General features: G+C 32.9%; 1 protein-coding gene across 2 annotated transcripts; it reads left to right on the forward strand.

The window, feature by feature from the left end:
* The first annotated feature begins 2,693 nt into the window (after positions 1 to 2,693).
* Positions 2,694 to 18,481, forward strand: LOC128209903 (adenosine 3'-phospho 5'-phosphosulfate transporter 1-like). 2 transcript variants are annotated; one of them, XM_052914163.1, is made up of 3 exons: positions 2,694 to 2,834; positions 14,648 to 14,874; positions 15,153 to 18,481. In XM_052914163.1, the coding sequence occupies exons 2-3, from the start codon at positions 14,733 to 14,735 to the stop codon at positions 16,247 to 16,249; spliced, it is 1,239 nt and encodes a 412-aa protein (XP_052770123.1). In that variant the 5' UTR covers positions 2,694 to 2,834; positions 14,648 to 14,732; the 3' UTR covers positions 16,250 to 18,481. The 2 variants fall into 2 exon arrangements, with proteins under 2 accessions (XP_052770123.1, XP_052770122.1); XM_052914162.1 differs by lacking the exon at positions 2,694 to 2,834 and adding an exon at positions 2,859 to 2,960.
* The last annotated feature ends 381 nt before the right edge of the window (positions 18,482 to 18,862 follow it).

Here is an 18,862-nt window from a genome sequence, read left to right on the forward strand (position 1 = left end):
TGAAAAAGCGTTTGATACTATCATACATGAATGCGTTGGATTTAACTTTTGAAATCTGGTATGAGTTGTAAAATGCTTAAAATGATTCAAGCTATTCATCTCAATGTTAATTCTTGTATAAAAGATACTGCTTGTATGTCATATTCTAAAATGTTTAATGTTACCCTTGGTTTTAAGCAGGGCGAACCCTTGTCTCCATTACTGTTTATATAATTTATACATGACGGAAAAAGACGTACGCGTACTATCCATATATTTGCTAGTATTTGCAGACGATATTGCGTTATTCACTACCAGTGCAGAAAGGCAACTAGACACCATATATCAATATTCATGCAAACTGGGTAAATTGCTGTTAGGAGTACACCCCCATACTTCAATTGCAGCTGTTTTTGGTGAGCTGGGTAAAATACCATTGTCTGTTAAATGTAAACAAAGAGTTTTGAGCTAAGTTCAAGAACAACCAAGATTCACTTATGTTTAGCGTTTTTACTGAACATGTAATTTATATAATGATTTTAATAGAAATATCGGTAATAATACAGATGTAAACCTATGGTGTTCACCAGTCAAACGGGTGTTAGATAATCTTGGCCATGGTAACATTTTCTTTGAATTTAATGCTGATATCAATAAAATACCAAATTTGGTGCAACGACAGAGATCAGTATGTACAACAATTGAGTGATATATTTTCTAATCAACCCCAAATTTAATACTATAAAACATTTAAATGCGAAATTAAATACGAAAAAGATTGTATTTATAATATTAAACTTAGACAAAAGTTGTCACAATCTTCACATAATTTGGAAATTGAAAGAGGTAGATTCAACAATGTTATTAGGGCAGAACGTAAATGTAAACTATGTGCACAGAATACTGTTGAGACAGAATTTCACTTTCTACTATGCTGTCCCGCTTATAGTGATATACGCAGAAACATGGAATAAAATCAAACTGGCCTAGCTTACTTGAATTTAAGAATTTATTCTGTTAAAATGTTAAGGTTATTAACAATGTTGCCAGATTGATTTCCGATGCTATTAAATTTCGAAAGCAAACACTCCAAATTTTGTATTGCTTAAATAATAATAGTAGTAATTTCAATAATTGATAATGATATAGTTTGTACAACTCGTTAATTATATTAATTACTTCAATTGTCAATATATATACATTTTCATATGCATTTTATTTCACTTTTGTATATTTGTTTATGTACGTTTGTGTCTTGGCCATATCGATATTTATGCTATGTGTAAATGGCCAAAGGCAAGATGCCGATTTGCCAATAAAACTTGAAACTTGATCCACGCAATTTCTTACGCCTACAGCGATTGAGGCGAAACAAGTTCGATTGAAAGGGGAGTGGCTTTATTGTCATTAAAAATATTCAACCAATCTATTTTTTTCATTTATGTTCATTTATTTGAAGGACTTTCACTATGGAAAACGAATGGCTTCAACGTTTAATTTCCATAAAGAGCTCCAAATTAACAATTACCTATATACATATTAATATTCCTCATGCCAGTCAATTGAAATCGCTTAACTCCTCGTTTGTCATTCTTTTTTTCATTCTTATTGTTTTATATAAAGGCTATATACGTCAATATGCCTGTACGCAAATATACGACAAGTGTAAATACTTATAAGCATAAGCCATGCCAAAGTTAAGGACAGTATTAGCAGAATAAAAATAACAGACACTGATATAAATTATGCTACAATATAATCGCTTGCTTGAATTAAACAAATAAAACCTGGTACCAATAACAAGATGAACGTAACAACTTTAATTCAATAAAGTCAAGGACGGGGGTACGTGATGATGGGGAGGACGATGATTTTCTATTTAAAACAAGTGTGATAATATTGATAAAGGATACGTATATCAGATTTTACATAATCTAAGGTATAAGTGCATACTTGTTACTGATAGTATGGCAACTTCATTTGTAGTGCCTAAGATGCAGTAATTGCATAGGAGTATGATATAACAATATTTCAAAAAATACATGAAGCAATAAATATCATGCACAAGAATAGTCTGTGTGCGTTTCAAAACTTTTCACAAAAAGACCACAGTTACCTGAAGTCACGAACTCAGCTCATCTGTTGAGTTGAGTTGAGTAGTAACCTGAAGTTTGGTCAGACAAGCATTCAGTGACTATCCACGGTCTCTTAGATGATATCACGGAGCATGCATATATACGAGGGTCTGGTAGTTATAATTAAAAAATAAATATTTTTCCAATGTGATATTAGCTCATTAAATATAGATCTAACAAAATTTATGAACTTTTTTTATATCACGACTTTGATTAAACAATGTTTAGTTTATATTCTCGGTATGCATTGTGTTGTGACTGGGCAGTTTTATCCAACCATTTATTGGCGGTTGCGGCTTGGCGGTTTTATCTACCCTGATATGGGCGGTTTTATCCACCCTGATATGGGCGGTACAATATCCGCCCAGATATGATCTTTCGGTTAAACTACATAACACGTTTATACCAGTTTTATAAGACGTTGATGGCATTTTGAATAAATGCCCTTTTTTCATTGAATTTAAATACGTCTTCGCTCGAGCCTATCTTTGGTCAATAAATGGAGGAAAACATCAGATAGACAGTTATATGTGTCGTGAATTTCGGATATTTTTTTTCTTCTAAAAGTCTGTAGTTGCTATTTTTAGTAACTAATAGTATAAGTTGACCTAATTTGTTGTACTTACTCAACTACAGTATCCGAATATATACCGGAAGTTTGTATTGTCGCCACGAATCAAGACGATTCATCAACTCGACTGTCAAAGAATTTTATAGCAGGTAATACCGCCTTTATCGTTGTAATTACTGAACCGTGAGCCTTAATTAGCTTAAACAATTGGCTAGTTCATGTGAGCATCGTTTTTTATGATGCATCGCGTGGAAAATGAAGTCAAGCCACCGAAAGTTTGTTGTTTTTTTTTTTGTATTTATAATCAGTAGCAAATCACGATGTTCAATGTGCAAGAAATCGGATTTAAATAGTTTTATTTCATGAAAAAGGATTGCCTTGTAGGTGATTATAGAAGGCATTTGTGCAAAATTATGTGGTGTTTTTGGAACATATGGTTTGTATTTTGAGAAGGGATGTATACAGTAGCCACCTCAGGTGTCCACCGCATATAGGGAACTTTTTTAACATTTGGATTTCCTTTTGGTTCCCTAAACGCCACAAGTCGACTGACTCATACCAATGTTAGATATATTTTTCAACTGTAACTCCACAATATTTTACACTGCACTGTTAAATAAATACACAAAAGTAACACATAAATTATTTTTAGCCAATACCTTTCTCTTATTTCATTAAAGTGCTTTCTGAAACGCAAATTGAGATCGATCTGTCAAGAAAGCATCGCCATTTTTTAACTATCTAGCAGTTGCCTGTTATCTTTCCGCTCAATATACTTTGCACTGGGACCTGTCATTCTTGGCTAGGAAACAAGTGGGATATGGATGCGTAGAGTTGCCAAGACAAAAATCGTCAAGGCTCTGAAGCAGCTATTTATATGGACAAGATGTACAGTATATAAGCTAAGCAACATTTTTTACTAGTGCCGTTTCGTCTCTGTTCATAACATCTGGGTTAGTAATACAGTACACTTGTAGAGCTAGACCCATTTTCCTTGCTGACTACGATAAATATTATTATTGCGGGTATATAGATCAAGATCAATATTTAGTATTTTCTTCAGGTCACTTATTTCTAATGAACATTATTTGGTTATTACCGGTATAAGAATCTGACTGCCTGAGTTGGATATGTGTTTTTTTTTTCCTTAATTAAATAAAGATTACCCTATATTCAACAGAATAAAGTGGAATTTGGGTTATTGATCACACACATTTTTCTTGTTAAAAAACTGACCAGTCACTGTGAGGGAGCAATCAAATCATCTGACCTCATAATTTTATATTTTATAATTTCTGTCAAAAACATGGTATGATTTAGCCATTGAAATGTGTTTTTGTAAATTATTTTATAATATTCTCAAAAAGTACAACACCAAGAATGACAACAGTAGTCTACACATAAGTGGAAATTAAACAGTGTATGGTGGGATTTAAAAAAAAAATCAATGTGATGACCATTAAAATTAAGAAAGATTTTATCAATCTTTGAAAACTGTTAATTGTATCAGTAAGGATGTATAAAGCCCTGGTAATGTTGGATATTAAAAAAGCTATGAAAATATCAACTCAAGATAATTCACGCTTTGATGAATTTTCATAATATAAGATTATATCTGTCCATTCATCAATGTATAAACATTATTGTAGCAAGGTCACTGCAGATGTTGTAAACTGTAGGTGGTAGAAAACTGTCGTAAGAAAAGCTACCTAAAATTTACATGACCTTTAATCTCTACGATTGCTTGTTCAAATTGTCATTTTGTATTGTACGAAATAAAATTAAAGCTAAAACAAATGTTTATTGGAAAAATAAAATTCTAAGATCATAAAGCCGCACCTCTATCACCTTCATCAGGTGATAAAGAGGTACGGATTTACGATTTTAGAATTGTCAATAGATTTGTTGCAAACTGTTAACACAAACCACACCAACACACATATGGGTGTTTTAAAAAAAAATGCAGCCTTTCCTTTAATCAATGTTTTAATGAGATATATAGCAAATATATGCAGATAGTGTGTACTATTATGTGGAGTGCTTGTTTGCTTATAATTGTGCCAAATTTTAGAGATGTAGCATTATCTGTTAAAAAGTTACAGTAAAATATGTAGTCAAAAATGTCACAAGTGTAACGCTTTTACCCTTTGTGTAATTTGTTAATTAAAGTTCAAAACTTTTTTGTAATAAAAAATGACTCAATGTAACTGAAAATTTGCTATAACCACTTCAAACAGTTTTATACTTTCACTTATAATTCTTACTAGTTAAATTCATAACTAGCATGTTTTAATTCACACCTGTTGAATTTTCAATCATTCAGAATTTCAGAGTTCTCAAAGTACTGGAGCTGCCTTGAAAAGTTATAAGGCACTATATAAAGAGACTATTTTTCTGATGAATAACAATCTGTTGGCTTTGTAAAACAACTAGCATATTAACTCAAAACAAAGAGAATTTGTATCTAGTCTAGATTAACTAACATAACATAGGAATGTCACAAGTGTAACATTATATGTTTTAAACATCATCATTTTTCCCATTCATATTTAACAATGCATTTTTTTCTTTTTTTCACTTTCAGGAAGTCCAAAAACAACATGTATAGAAAAAATGATCAAGTGGGGAAGTGAATAACTTCACTACTTGATCATAACTGATGTCACAAGTGTAACGCATTTTGAGCATGTGGCATATTTTTAGACATCCATAACTCCATTACTCTTTGTTGTGTTAAGTTAACATGCAGGAACATTAAAATATATTTTAAGAATAGCATAGCCAAGTTTTGAGTGTCAGAGTACCATTTAAAATACATGACAATTTGTTTTTGTAGATATGCAGAAGGGAACATTTTCTTTTTAAAACTATTTAGTCAAGTTTTTTTAAAACTAAATTTAATGATTGATAATTTGCATGCTCAGAAATAAAAAAAATATGAAATGAATATGATTATAGAATTTATTTAAGTTTTGCAACATGCCATGAAACGTTACACTTGTGACATAATATTCATCTTTTGACTTTTATGAATAATACTTTTGATTTACACAGGTCAACAGTAAAGAATAACAATTAAACATGCGACTGATGGTCAAACTCCCTTTTAAAGGGAAAAACTTTAAGAATAAGGATAGGGATAGTGAAAGCAAGCCCTCTTCAAGCTTAAAAGAACGGGTAAAAAGGTACAGGGAGAAACTAAAATCAGATCCCAAACTTAAGAAAAAGTTTGAAAAGTTGAAACAAAAGTTGAAGGCCGAGAATGAATTATATAGACAGAAGGTTAAAGAGCTGAGAAAAAACAACTCTAAATATGATGCAGAAATAAAAGCCAAAGCCAGATTAAGGCAGAAAAAGCATAGAAAGGCTGCTGCTCTTAAAACAGAAGCTGCTGAAAATGCAAGTATGTCATCAGTTAAGTTACTAAGGTCAAAATCAGCTGTGAAAGGGCAGACAACCACAAAACAAACAGAACATGCAAGAAAAACTTTACCAAAAGAATCTCATGCATGGGCTAGCACAAAAATTACAAAAGCATATGTCTAACATTAAAGTGTTCAACATATGACAGTCATTTTCTCCTTATCAACATGTAAAAAGGACTGTCACATGTTGAACGCTTTAATGTTAGACATATGCTTTTGTAATTTTTGTTAGTTTAAAGTTGAATAGTTATGTGTTATAATGCATTTTAATCAGTAATCATTACATTCATATGCTTGGTATAATGATAATTTATGAAAGACTTCTTTATTTAAAGAAATTACTTTAAGCACTATTGTTGTCACAAGTGTAACAATTTCTGGGAAATATATACATTTTTAAAACATGCATAACATACTAAATACTTAACATACTTATATGAATTTTGAAATATGTCTTAAGAATACCCTAAATAGTAAGTAAATACATTTTTGTCACTGTAAGATACTTAATTTGTCAACAACAAAAACATTTTGATCTATTATATGAATATTTAGGATTTAAATTTGAGAAAAATTCTTGAGAATTTTTTTTTCAAGTTATTACAATAATGATACATCACAAAAGTGTATCTATATGTCCATCATTGAATACAGAACAATAACCAATGATTCTTAAGACTGATTATGTTTATTATCAATTCAAAATCTGCCATATGAATTGCAAAAATGTAATGAAATATAGTTTAAAATGTGAATTTTATACCATAGTCCTGTGTTTTGTCCATTAACCAATTCGAATTTCATAAAATTTGAAGTCTGGTGAGCACAAAATGTTAACACCCATATCTGAAAGAAACAAGTCTACTTTGAACATGAAATAGATATACCACTGTATAGCAAATATGCAATTAAATTCTATGACACTGTCAGTGCTTATTTATAAAAGAGCAAAAGTTTTCATTTTCTATCCATAAGAAAGGATTATTGGTATGGAAACAGGCCCTTTTTAAAACATAGGCCTTGAAGCTGGTGTTAATTGAGACTGACCCTGCATTAGTTTTTGTTGTATTTTGCCTTGTCAGTTTTAATTGAACATACGGTATGTGATAACAAATTAACAATATAACATTAAAATGTATCTGTGTAAGAATATTTTTTAATATTATTTATACATAGCCGTCAATGGTTTTATCATTTTTTTTACTCCTCCTGGGTTCCAACATTTTCTAAAAATATGACCTCTATGAAAAACAAACATGGCATTCCTCTTGTGCATGCAAATTGAGTTCTAAACAAGCATAATGCATAGATTTAAAGAGCTCAGTCGACAGTGTTGTAGATATATTGTTTTAAACCTATTTGCTTGTATTCAATACCTATTTTTCTTTTTGCCTGATAGGACAACTAGAATAAGAAGGGGCAATCATTAATGTGGTCGTGGACACTTAAAAAGAGCAAGTTAAAATTATAGACGGCTTGCTGAAGTGGGCAGGTGCAATTTAAAAGTAAGGCTGTGAGTTCACAAACACACTGAAATGGGTTTTAAAACCAGAATGTTACCTTTGCTACTAAATTACCCACAAATTATATAATTATAAATATCAGAAACATGTATTTGACCAATAAAGATGATATGGTTATTACTGTTCTGTGTCTCACACTATTATGAATTAAACAATTAACACTATTTAATGCAATCGAATGAACAAATATACAATAACAACTTAATATGGGCAAGTTTATTTATTTTGGCTTGCCCGAACAGGCAACAAGAAGGAAATAGTATTTATATCATCAAGGCTAGTGATGATCTGATGATCGATTATTATCAAATATTAATGTTTTGGGCCTGAAATCAGCGACAATCATTTGTATTAATTTGGTCATAATCAATCACCAATTCAACAGGAAAGTTGTCTTACTACTTTTCTCTCGTAATTTGTGTTCTGTTAGTTTCCTCCAATTTTCTCATTTGAGTTCATTTATTTATTCGGAAGTGTTCATTTGTTATCGATAACAATATGGCTGAAAGCAACAACAACACTAAATCACTTGTACATGCACATGGCATAAGGATAATGTAGTATTGAACAAGAAATAAAAGTACAAAAACGGAAATGTCAAAAACCCATTGTACTATTGATTTTACTTGAGTGGAACCGATTATCGACAGTCAATCTGGAACCGATTCACAACACTCATCAGGACTGCTTTTAGACCTCAGAGGCATCAACACTGGACAAAAACTGCAGTCCATGTCAAAAGACATTGGGTTGATTGTTCAGAACTTTGTTAGTTAACATTGTTGTTGTGAACTTCAAAATTTGAATTTTTTGTACAGCTCTTCTGCCAATTAATTTTCATGTTACACTTAAATAGTGTTCAATAACTGTACAGTGTCAGTAGCCTACATTGCCTTGCGGTCAAGTCTTGACTACTGCCAAATATAATTGTACTGAGAAGGCGAATTGGTTCAACTCCGGCAATAGCCAGAATATTTTTCAACAGTAAAGCATTTTTTACTTTGCGGAACCAATAAAACTGCCTCTTTAATGGTTCATGGTTACGAGATTTTCCTAGCCAAACTGCCCACAGTACACAACGAAGCATAGCATAGTGTATATTGGGGGTATCCGACGATGAGAACATGAAAAGATGATTTAAGCGTTAAAACAATGACATTAATAACATTGTGAACTTTAACAAAGTTCTGGGCAATCGACCCATTGTTTTTTAGTATGCTTAATCTTTGTTAGATCTGTTACAGTCTGGTTTTCATTTTAGTATTATTAATGTTAATATTGTAGACAGAAAGGCCAGGAAAATCTGTGTATGTAACAAGAACACTTATCATGTCTACCTATAAAAAAGAAGCAGCGTAAACTGGATAAAAAAACATAAAAATGCCATGCAAATTCATCGCAAGTAGACTTTTATGCACAACATTGTGAATGCAAGAAAATATACATGTACCATTGAAATAAATAGCATATAACTGCTTGTTTCAGTGTTAGATAGCAATATATTTCTCTCTTTTTTATATTTAAGTTTTTACATTTGGTGTTTATGAAGTTCAACAAACAATTCTATTTACCGTAAATGACTGGGTATAAGACGATAGGGGGTATTAGGCGCAGGCAAAAAAATCTGTGAAAAATCTGAGAATTTTTTTTTTAATCTAAGTTTTGCGTTAAAGGACGCATAGAAAATATGTCAAAATCGTCTGCCAATCTTGACCACCATGTTTGTTGACAGTGACAAATTTATTTTTTTTCGTGAAAATGGCGATGGAGAACTTTAAAACCATACAATGATAATGCAAAATATGTTTCATTTTTATTCGTTTCATGTTAGGATAGGCACTAAAAAATTACTTAGTGTGACAATTTGTTTCTGGATGGCACTGAAATGTACCTTTTATGACTATTTGTAAGATTTCTTTCTGACAGTATATCGTAAACGATAACCTGTCGAGAATGAATAGGGAAGTTACTGTATGAAAAACCTTTAAATTGTACAGGCTTGTTATACCCCCACATCGAAGTTTGAGGGGGTATATAGGAGTGAGCTTGTCGGTCGGTCGTTCTGTCTGTCGGTCTGTCGGTTTTCATAGTTTCCGGACGATAACTCATGAAAGGCTAGACAGATTTGAAAAATTTTTGGTACACAGGTGTAACATCAGAAGATACAGGTCAAGTTCGATATTGGGGCTGGTTGGGCCAAGGTCAAGGTCACTGTTACTAAAAATAGAAAAAACGGTTTCCGGACGATAACTCATGAAAGGCTTGACAGATTTGAAAAAATTTTGGTACACAGGTGTAACATCAGAAGATACAGGTCAAGTTCGATATTGGGGCTGGTGGGGCCAAAGTCAAGGTCACTGTTACTGAAAATAGAAAAAACGGTTTCCGGACGATAACTCATGAAAGGCTAGACAGATTTGAACAATTTTTGGTACACAGGTGTAACATCAGAAGATACAGGTCAAGTTCAATATTGGGGCTGGTGGGGCCAAGGTCAAGGTCACTGTAACTAAAAATAGAAAAACAGTTTCCGGACGATAACTCATGAAAGGCTAGACAGATTTGAACACTTTTTGATACACAGGTGTAACATAAGAAGATATATGTCAAGTTCGATATTGGGGCCAGTGGGGCCAAGGTCAAGGTCACTGTTACGTATAATAGAAAAACGGTTTCCGGACGATAAATCATGAAAGGCGTGACAGATTTGAACAATTTTTGGTACACAGGTGTAACATCAGAAGATACAGGTCAAGTTCGATATTGGGGCTGGTGGGGCCAAGGTCAAGGTCACTGTTACTAAAAATAGAAAAACAGTTTCCGGACGATAACTCATGAAAGGCTAGACAGATTTGAACAATTTTTGGTACACAGGTGTAACATCAGAAGATACAGGTCAAGTTTGATATTGGGGCTGGTGGGGCCAAAGTCAAGGTCACTGTTACTAAAAATAGAAAAACGGTTTCCAGACGATAACTCATGAAAGGCTTGACAGATTTGAACAATTTTTGGTACACAGGTATAACATCAGAAGATACAGGTCAAGTTTGATATTGGGGCTGGTGGGGCCAAGGTCAAGGTCACTGTTACTAAAAATAGAAAAACAGTTTCTGGACGATAACTCATGAAAGGCTAGTTTTTCTTGTCAGCAGTGTAACTTCTAAATTACCCAACAGATTTAAATAAAACAATACATGCATGATAAAAGAAGATGCAGTGTGCAGTAACCTTGGATTTATGGCCTCTTTTCAAAGGAATGGTTTGCCATTCCTGTGTCCAGGCGGCATTTGGGGGTATTCGTCACTCCTGTGACAGCTCTAGTTCTCAAAGTGTCAACACCTACAGAAAAGAATAAAGAACATGGAAAAGTGCGAAAAATCATGACCATTATTGCGTCAGTTTGTAGTATTGGTATGTTAAACAGGTCTAAAGGCAGTGTGAATTTTTCACACCTTATTGTACAACTGACAAAAATATTTTGACAGTGCCCAACTTTGCTTTTTTATATGCATGTTTAATTATTGTTTTATTCAAATTAATATTGAATAATTTTAATAATTTTAATCGTACAATATTTTTTTAAATTATAAACATCTTGCGATATACCGTATCCCGATCTTCAACTGCCGTTTTAACCCGCATATACTCAATCGATATGACGCGAGTAACTTCCCTTTCTACATAAATCTAAACAAACTCTTGGCCTGATTGTCCTCAGAAAAAAGTTTAAAAGCTTGTTACTGGGTATTATACGCAGGCATTTTTAACATCGAAATCTGAGGGGAAAAATGCGTCTAATACCCAGTCATTAACGGTAATTTGTGCTAAATTATCAAAAATTATGATTAACTGATTTTCTTAAATGAAAAATTAGCAAAATTTTAGCCAATTGATCACTGGTCTTTCTTCCAAGGACTAAGACTGTTTTTGTTGTTGTTTTGACCATTCAAAGCGCTAAATTTAGAGATACAGTGACATTATATTGTGATAAGGAAGATTTAATCCACTGAAAAACATAATGTTAAAAATATGTTAATGATTACATGCAAAGGGGGTTGTCACGGTGCCAGGACCCTATATTAGGGTCAGTTGTGGCCAAAACTAGGTCCAGAGACAACCCCCTTTGATTACATGTATATTAGTGCAGGGGTCGGGCAAGAAAAGGAAATTCGGGAGAATGGAAAACTCTCGAAGAAGTACTAGTGTTTCTTCAATAGTTATTAGGCCTTTAATAAGGTTTGGTTAAGGTAACATCCCTTTCAAAATAAAGCATACAAGGGTTTAAACAACATATTGAAAAGCAATAAACTTTTCTTCTTTTTTTTTCTTCTTCTTTTTTCAACCTGACTATAAAAATGATAGGGTCGGCGCCTATTTACTAGGTAGGGTCGGGTAACCCGAACCAAATGTATTTTTTTATAAGGCCTTATAGAAAAACTGTTTCTTAAGCTGTAGAAAGAGAAAGGTGTGACATTTTCTTCTCCCGACTGTTCTTTAAGCTTGATCTCTGCAGACACTTAACATTGCATGCTTCAAATACACATGAACAATCAGTTACAGCATTCACATGGAAGAGCTGTAAATGGAAATGAATCCAGACCAGAGGTTTGTTGGGAAAAGACATCACATGCAAGTGCATCTATTACTGTTCATTTCATAAAAAAAATACAATATATTTTGCAAAATGGAAATGCTTGAAATTACATTCATTTAATACAAATAATACACGAACATTTCAAGGTGAAAATATCTGTATTATTTTTTAATCTGCTTAGGTATTTCTACATGGTATTTTATTAATAATTGTTTGTTTTTATATTAAAGCAATGACATGAATGTATAAAAAGTTCTACCTCTGTAGCTCTTCAGAAAACAGTAATGTTTGCATTCAGCTTTTTCACCCATCATCAGTGTGTTAACTACCCAAAGTTATTGAATTAAAATGGAAACACAATTACCGTAATAAAGTGTATAATAGTAATACATAGTAATGATACTAAATTACTAAATCAACTCATATATCGTCCATTTTGTATCATCGTTTTTAATGGAAAAAGTCTTTTTAATTTTGTAAAATGTGATTTGTTCATTTGGTTTAAATATTTGGACTTAATACTGTATTGTGGTCAGTCTAGTTGCCCTTAGAATTTGGGATTATGGAAGTCCACACACATAATACATTACATTCGGTTGAAAAGAATGGTTGTTGTGTTTTTCCAATAAGATTAAAATTAATGGTAAAATAAAAACAAGTTTCAACAAGAACTTCAGCGTGAAACACATAGTTTTGGGGACATGTTTTTTCCATGTGTTGTATTTATTGTTGGTGCATCGGCAGAGAACCTGTCTTAAATATCAATTTAAATTTAATGTATTTGGATCAAACTGTTCACTGGGATTTAATTAAATTATAAGAATGATGGAAAAAAGCCCTATTGTAAGGTAAACGATTATTTCTGTTCTTTGATGATATTTTTGGTAAATTATTAAAGATTTTTGTTGTTGTTAGAATTACTTATTTTGTTTATTACTTTTGAGGGGACAAAGAAATCACTGTTTGGGATTTTTTTTAAAGCATCTGGAGTTTAAAATCAATTATTGTTTTTGTTTTTATCGTGAATGCATGTACTTTTGTGAATATTTGACATTAGATGTTTTGGGGGTTAAAAATTTGTGATCTCATGATTAAATCATTGCAAATGATGGGAAGATGAATATTTTGTAACAACAATTAAAGATTATAAATTTGCAATGTGATCGGTTGGTGAAGAATACATGAATATAAAACCCTCTATCTACCTATGTAACCATCTTAGAAGATGTAGAGGATTTTTTTATATATTTTTATGTAAAACCTTAATCCTGACAGTTTTGCGGTTCAAATGTACTGTTCTATTGCCCAAACCTTCAATGTTTGCTTAAATGGAATTGCTGGCCTTGTGTTGCATTGGGCTAACCATTGAGCTTGACCGGTCAAATTATGTTTAATTTGTAAGGACTGGATGGTAGTTAAAATCTAAATTCCTTAATAATAATCCTTTTGTGTTATTTTTTACCCTAATTGACCTTGGAATCCCACTCCCAAGCCCGGATATGAACACTTTCATTATCTCATATCATTGGTGTGTGTGATTTAATATTAAAAGCAGATTGTTAACATTTTTGGCTAAACTATGTTGTGATTTTATTACTCAAATTCTCAAGTTAATAATTGTTTCAAAATCTAAAGTTATCAATTGCTTTAATTTCATGTTTATATTGTTTCCTAGGTCTTAAACTTATTTTTGGAGATAAATATGTAAATAAAAAATATTGATATATGACATGTTTGGTGACAACGCTTGACTTTCTATGCCTTCAAGGCTTATTACAGTAGTTTCAGTTGCAGAATGTTCTGATACTAGATTTTGTGAAGCTTGAATGCCTTGTAATATGATTTTAATATAGTTTGAAACAGTTAAATGTGTATAGGGTTTGAGGTAGAGAGTTAAAGAAGGATGCTGCACCCTTTAAATTTTTGTTTATACCCTTCTGCCCTCATGGAGACCAGCCTTTGGCACTTTTCAACCTTCATAGAATTAACTGCTTAAGACTGCTTAAAAATTTAGAGTAAAACTGAGAATACATTTATGATTATAAGTTCATGAAACCTTATATTGATTCAATTGAAAAACTATGTCTACAGGCCTTTTGTGTCAGAATATCTCACCCATTCCCAATGCCAAATATGTATATTTTTTCCCAATTTCAAGAAAAAAATTTACCGAATGAGATGAAATTGCTGGCACAAAATGCCTGCATGGCCTCTCAACTAACACTGTGTCCCTTACTGTAGGCACGGAGTTTTAGCGCGGGAACAATTCATTCACAACACTTATTCATCTACAATTATAAATACATTTACCAGCATTTTTGGTTGACATTCATGGTTAAATACAATAATTTCACAGAGAAATGGTGCCTAAAATGATGATGTTCATGTCTCAAAAATTTAAATTTCCCCTCTTTTTCTAGTGCGCTGGTGAACGCTGGTGTCGTTGGACTGGTGATCTTCATCCTGAATCTGGTGGCTCCACAAGTGCTGGGCAAGGAATCCACGATGGTCGAGGCAGGGGAGATCACTCCGATGGACTACTGGCTGGTGAGGTTGGCCTTCAACCTGCTGGGTTATGCCACCATATTTGTACCCGGATACATGATGATACGCTACCTCCGCAAAATCAGATACGATGAAACTGCGGGTACGTCTAGCGTAATCATGTGATAACAAACGACTCAAAAGCTTAGATATAGTCAGTTTATTTGATTCAGAATTGATTACTGAAGTAAACATCCTCCTTCAAAGAGTAGTTTTTTTGCCATTCTATAGAAAACTGGTATGCAATGGTTGATAAAAGTGACTTCTGATTTATAAATAAATGGTACTGCCTGTTCGATCTAATTAAAAAAAAATTTTTTTTTAATGAAATGCAAGTTATTTTTGATACCCAAGTTCAATTGTGTGGCTTTTATATTGTAGGTCCCGGGTTTTTCCAGCAACTTGCCAAGCTGTGTGTGTTTGGTAAGGAGAACGAGCACCAGGTGGACACAGGCTCACAAGCCAAGAAGGGGGACAGCGGGGGTTTCTCAGAGAGTGCAGGGCTCCTTGTCTTCTGTTTCCTTGGATTGCAGGGTTCCTATCTTACCTGGGGGCTACTCCAGGAACGCATCATGACATTTGAGTACGGGGAAACTGCCAATGGCCAGGGCGAGAAGTTTAAGAACTCCACGTTCCTGGTTTTTATCAATAGGATTCTGGCCTTCATGATTGGTGTCATAGTACTGTTTCTTAAGCAGCAGCCACCACACACAGCTCCATTGTTTAAATACTCGTTCAGTTCATTTTCCAACATCATGAGCAGTTGGTTCCAGTATGAAGCACTTAAGTTTGTGAGCTTTCCTACCCAAGTACTGGCCAAGGCCTCCAAAGTCATACCAGTGATGCTAATGGGCAAGGTTGTGTCTAAAAGGACTTATGAGTACCATGAATACCTTACGGCTCTCATGATTTCCTTTGGCGTGGGTGTTTTTCTGATGACGAGCCAAGATGTCACCCATGACAGCGGCAGAACCACTACTATCTCTGGTGTAATCATGCTGGTCGGCTACATGTCATTTGATAGCTTTACCTCGAACTGGCAAGGTGAACTGTTTAGAAAGTATAAAATGTCGTCTATTCAGATGATGGTGGGTGTCAACATGTTTTCATGCATGTTGACCAGCGTAGCTCTGATAGAGCAAGGTGGGTTTGTAGAGTGTGTTGCCTTCATGTTCACCCACCCAACATTTGTGGTACATGCTGTTATACTCAGTATTTGCTCTGCATGTGGACAGCTATTTATATTTTACACCATTGAGAAATTTGGGGCAGTCACCTTTACCATTATTATGACCCTGCGACAAGCCTTTGCTATTATGTTGTCTTGTATATTTTATGGTCACCCTCTCACCCTTCTCGGCATTGTTGGTGTACTTATTGTATTTATAGCTTTATTCCTAAGAATATATGCGAACCAACGAGCTCGTGCAGTGAAGCTTGCGAGAGAGGCCGCGGAAAGAAGTTCGGCCAATGTTTAATGGTCCATGTTCACCTTTGTAAATAAAGGGATTTATACATTTAATTTTGGAATTCAGAAATATAGAAAATTGAAACTGTTGAATTAGCAAATTATGACTATCAACCTTTGCTAAAAAGCATTGAATATAAATCAAACTAGTTCCAAAACAGCTTATTTAAAATGTTTGTTCGTTATATATGTTTAAATTCATGGTATGTTTATATTTTAATTTACAAAGTAGTACAGTTTATGTATATAACATAAACACAGAACCAAAACTATTTTTATTTTTATTATTTATTTTAATCACTAGTAAGGTTTGTTTGAAGTATTGTTGTTGTTTCTTGGTATATCTTAATTTGATGCTGGTAATGTACATGTATGTTTATATTTATATAGCATTTGTGTTAGGCTAGTCAATCGAAATGTTAATTTTAGTTACATGTTTTTCAAATTGGTCTGTTCATTGCATAAGTTTCATATGGCAAAAAGTCTACTCTTTTAAATACTCGTCTTTAGCTTAACTGTTTTTTGAGGGGAAAAATCTAATTGTTTTGAAGTTCTGATGGCCTTGGTGGCGTAAGGGGCATCATTGTTGGCGTACAGACACTTTATCTTTGGCAATAACTCAAAAACAGTTCATGATATTCAAATGAAACTTGGTATTGATGCTACCAAAGACAATATACATATTTTTAGTAAAGCCCATGTCTCTGGCGTTAATAGTTGTAAAGTTATGCCTCTTTTCTGATAAACAACAGACAAGCAATGGTGTTTGCTTTGTGGTACTCATGTTATTGTATTGTTATATCATTTACATACAGTCTCCTTTATCCAGACTTTTTTTGTATGAGAATGTATTTTTTATGAACAAATATTTGATTGTCTGAATACAAGACCTGTTTCTGAACAGTTCCTTGTGTGTCCTTACAAATGGTTAAACTTTTACTGACAAGGAAGAGCAATGTTGCAGCTATTTTTAAAAGTACGGTAGTTTTTTTTGCTGCTTGACTTGTTATAGTCTCTATATAAGTGTTGTACCAACATAATTTCACCAAATGTAGTCATGTGATTCAAAGCTTTAAAAGCTGGTTATGAATTAGCTTATTTAATGTTTACTTATGATATATGAATCTCAGTATTCGCAGAGTGCAGTCGTTATTTTGTTACATAAGCTTGACTTACTTCGTACAGAAACCATTAAGTGGTAGCTTATGTAGCGTCTTTCTTCAAACACCAAACCATTGTTTACATGAATCTCATTTGTGAAAATGAATATTTTTTTTTTTAATAAATGTTAATTGTAAATGTGGATTTGCCATTTTGCTTAACTGATGACTCAATGTTTTGTTACGGTACTTGTATTGGTTGAAGCTTTGCGCTGATTTCCTAATGTCAATACTTTATTTTGTTCGGGATTTGTTTTGAAAGACATTCTTTTTAGAAAAATCAATATACCTACATGTATCAGTTATAATAAAAGATCAAAGCATATTACACTTGAATACTACATTTCATGACCGTAACTTCCATTTATGTAAATATTGATATAAGCCAACCATATCCCTTGTTATTCTTGTCACTTTTATGAATATTGTCAAAGTTTACAGTCCCAAAGTTTATTTGAATTATTGATATTTACCATTTTTCATGACATTTGTGTCACCAGAATTTCGACTTAATATATTGTAACGCTTTAGTTAACTTATAGTTTTGATATTTTCCTGGAATTGTAAACCCTTCCCTTATGAAATTCGCATTTCATCTGACTTAAAATAATGCCGGAATATTCAAAGATAGATAAGAGGTTTGAAAAAAATAATGCACTGGTATTAAACGAACAGAGTTCAAAGATTTCAAATGACACAATGATTATATGTATCAGATGAAAGATTGTATGCATCTATTTTAAATTGACTTTCAAGATATTACTTACTACATAAAAGATAAGATACAGCCTTTTTACCATCAGATACTGAAGAGTATTACGTTTTAATCAATCATTCAAAAAGATGCGAGTAATAGGGTGATTTCGATTTGATCCAGTATTCATTGATATTTTTGTATTAAGCATCACATAAGAATTTTAACAGCAAGCATTTTGTATTTTTCCAAATTGGTTAAAAGTTTGCATAATTTCTGTACCACTGTTTTGTTTTGAATTTAGTTTATTTATGAAATATTGTTATCATGAAATGTTTATTGTTATGGATCTATATACAACTGTGGGAAGAATCTAATAAAAAAAATACATGGTTACTGTCTCATTGAAATTTCTATCCAAGTGGTCTAAATTTACCTATGCTGCAAGAATGAAGTTAGAACTACAGAACAACATGCCCAAATACAAGCAGTGACTGTCACCATGTTCATATTGGGTCAACCCTAAATGCAACCTCAGCATGTGTCTCAGCATTAGCTTATTCTGTTATTTTATGTCAATTCAAATTAAATAAAGTTAATGAGTGGAAACAGTTTTTCTACATTCAGTAACAGTGGCATTGACCCTCACGACTTCAGTCATTTGTAATATCACTGTAGCCATTTTCTAACCTTCAAGGCTTGCCTAATGTTTAGTTCACAAGTGGGCTTTTGTTCAATAATTTTGTGACTTTAAAGCATATATATATAC

This window comes from Mya arenaria, chromosome 11 (genome assembly GCF_026914265.1).
Source record: "Mya arenaria isolate MELC-2E11 chromosome 11, ASM2691426v1".
NCBI lineage: Eukaryota > Metazoa > Mollusca > Bivalvia > Myida > Myidae > Mya > Mya arenaria.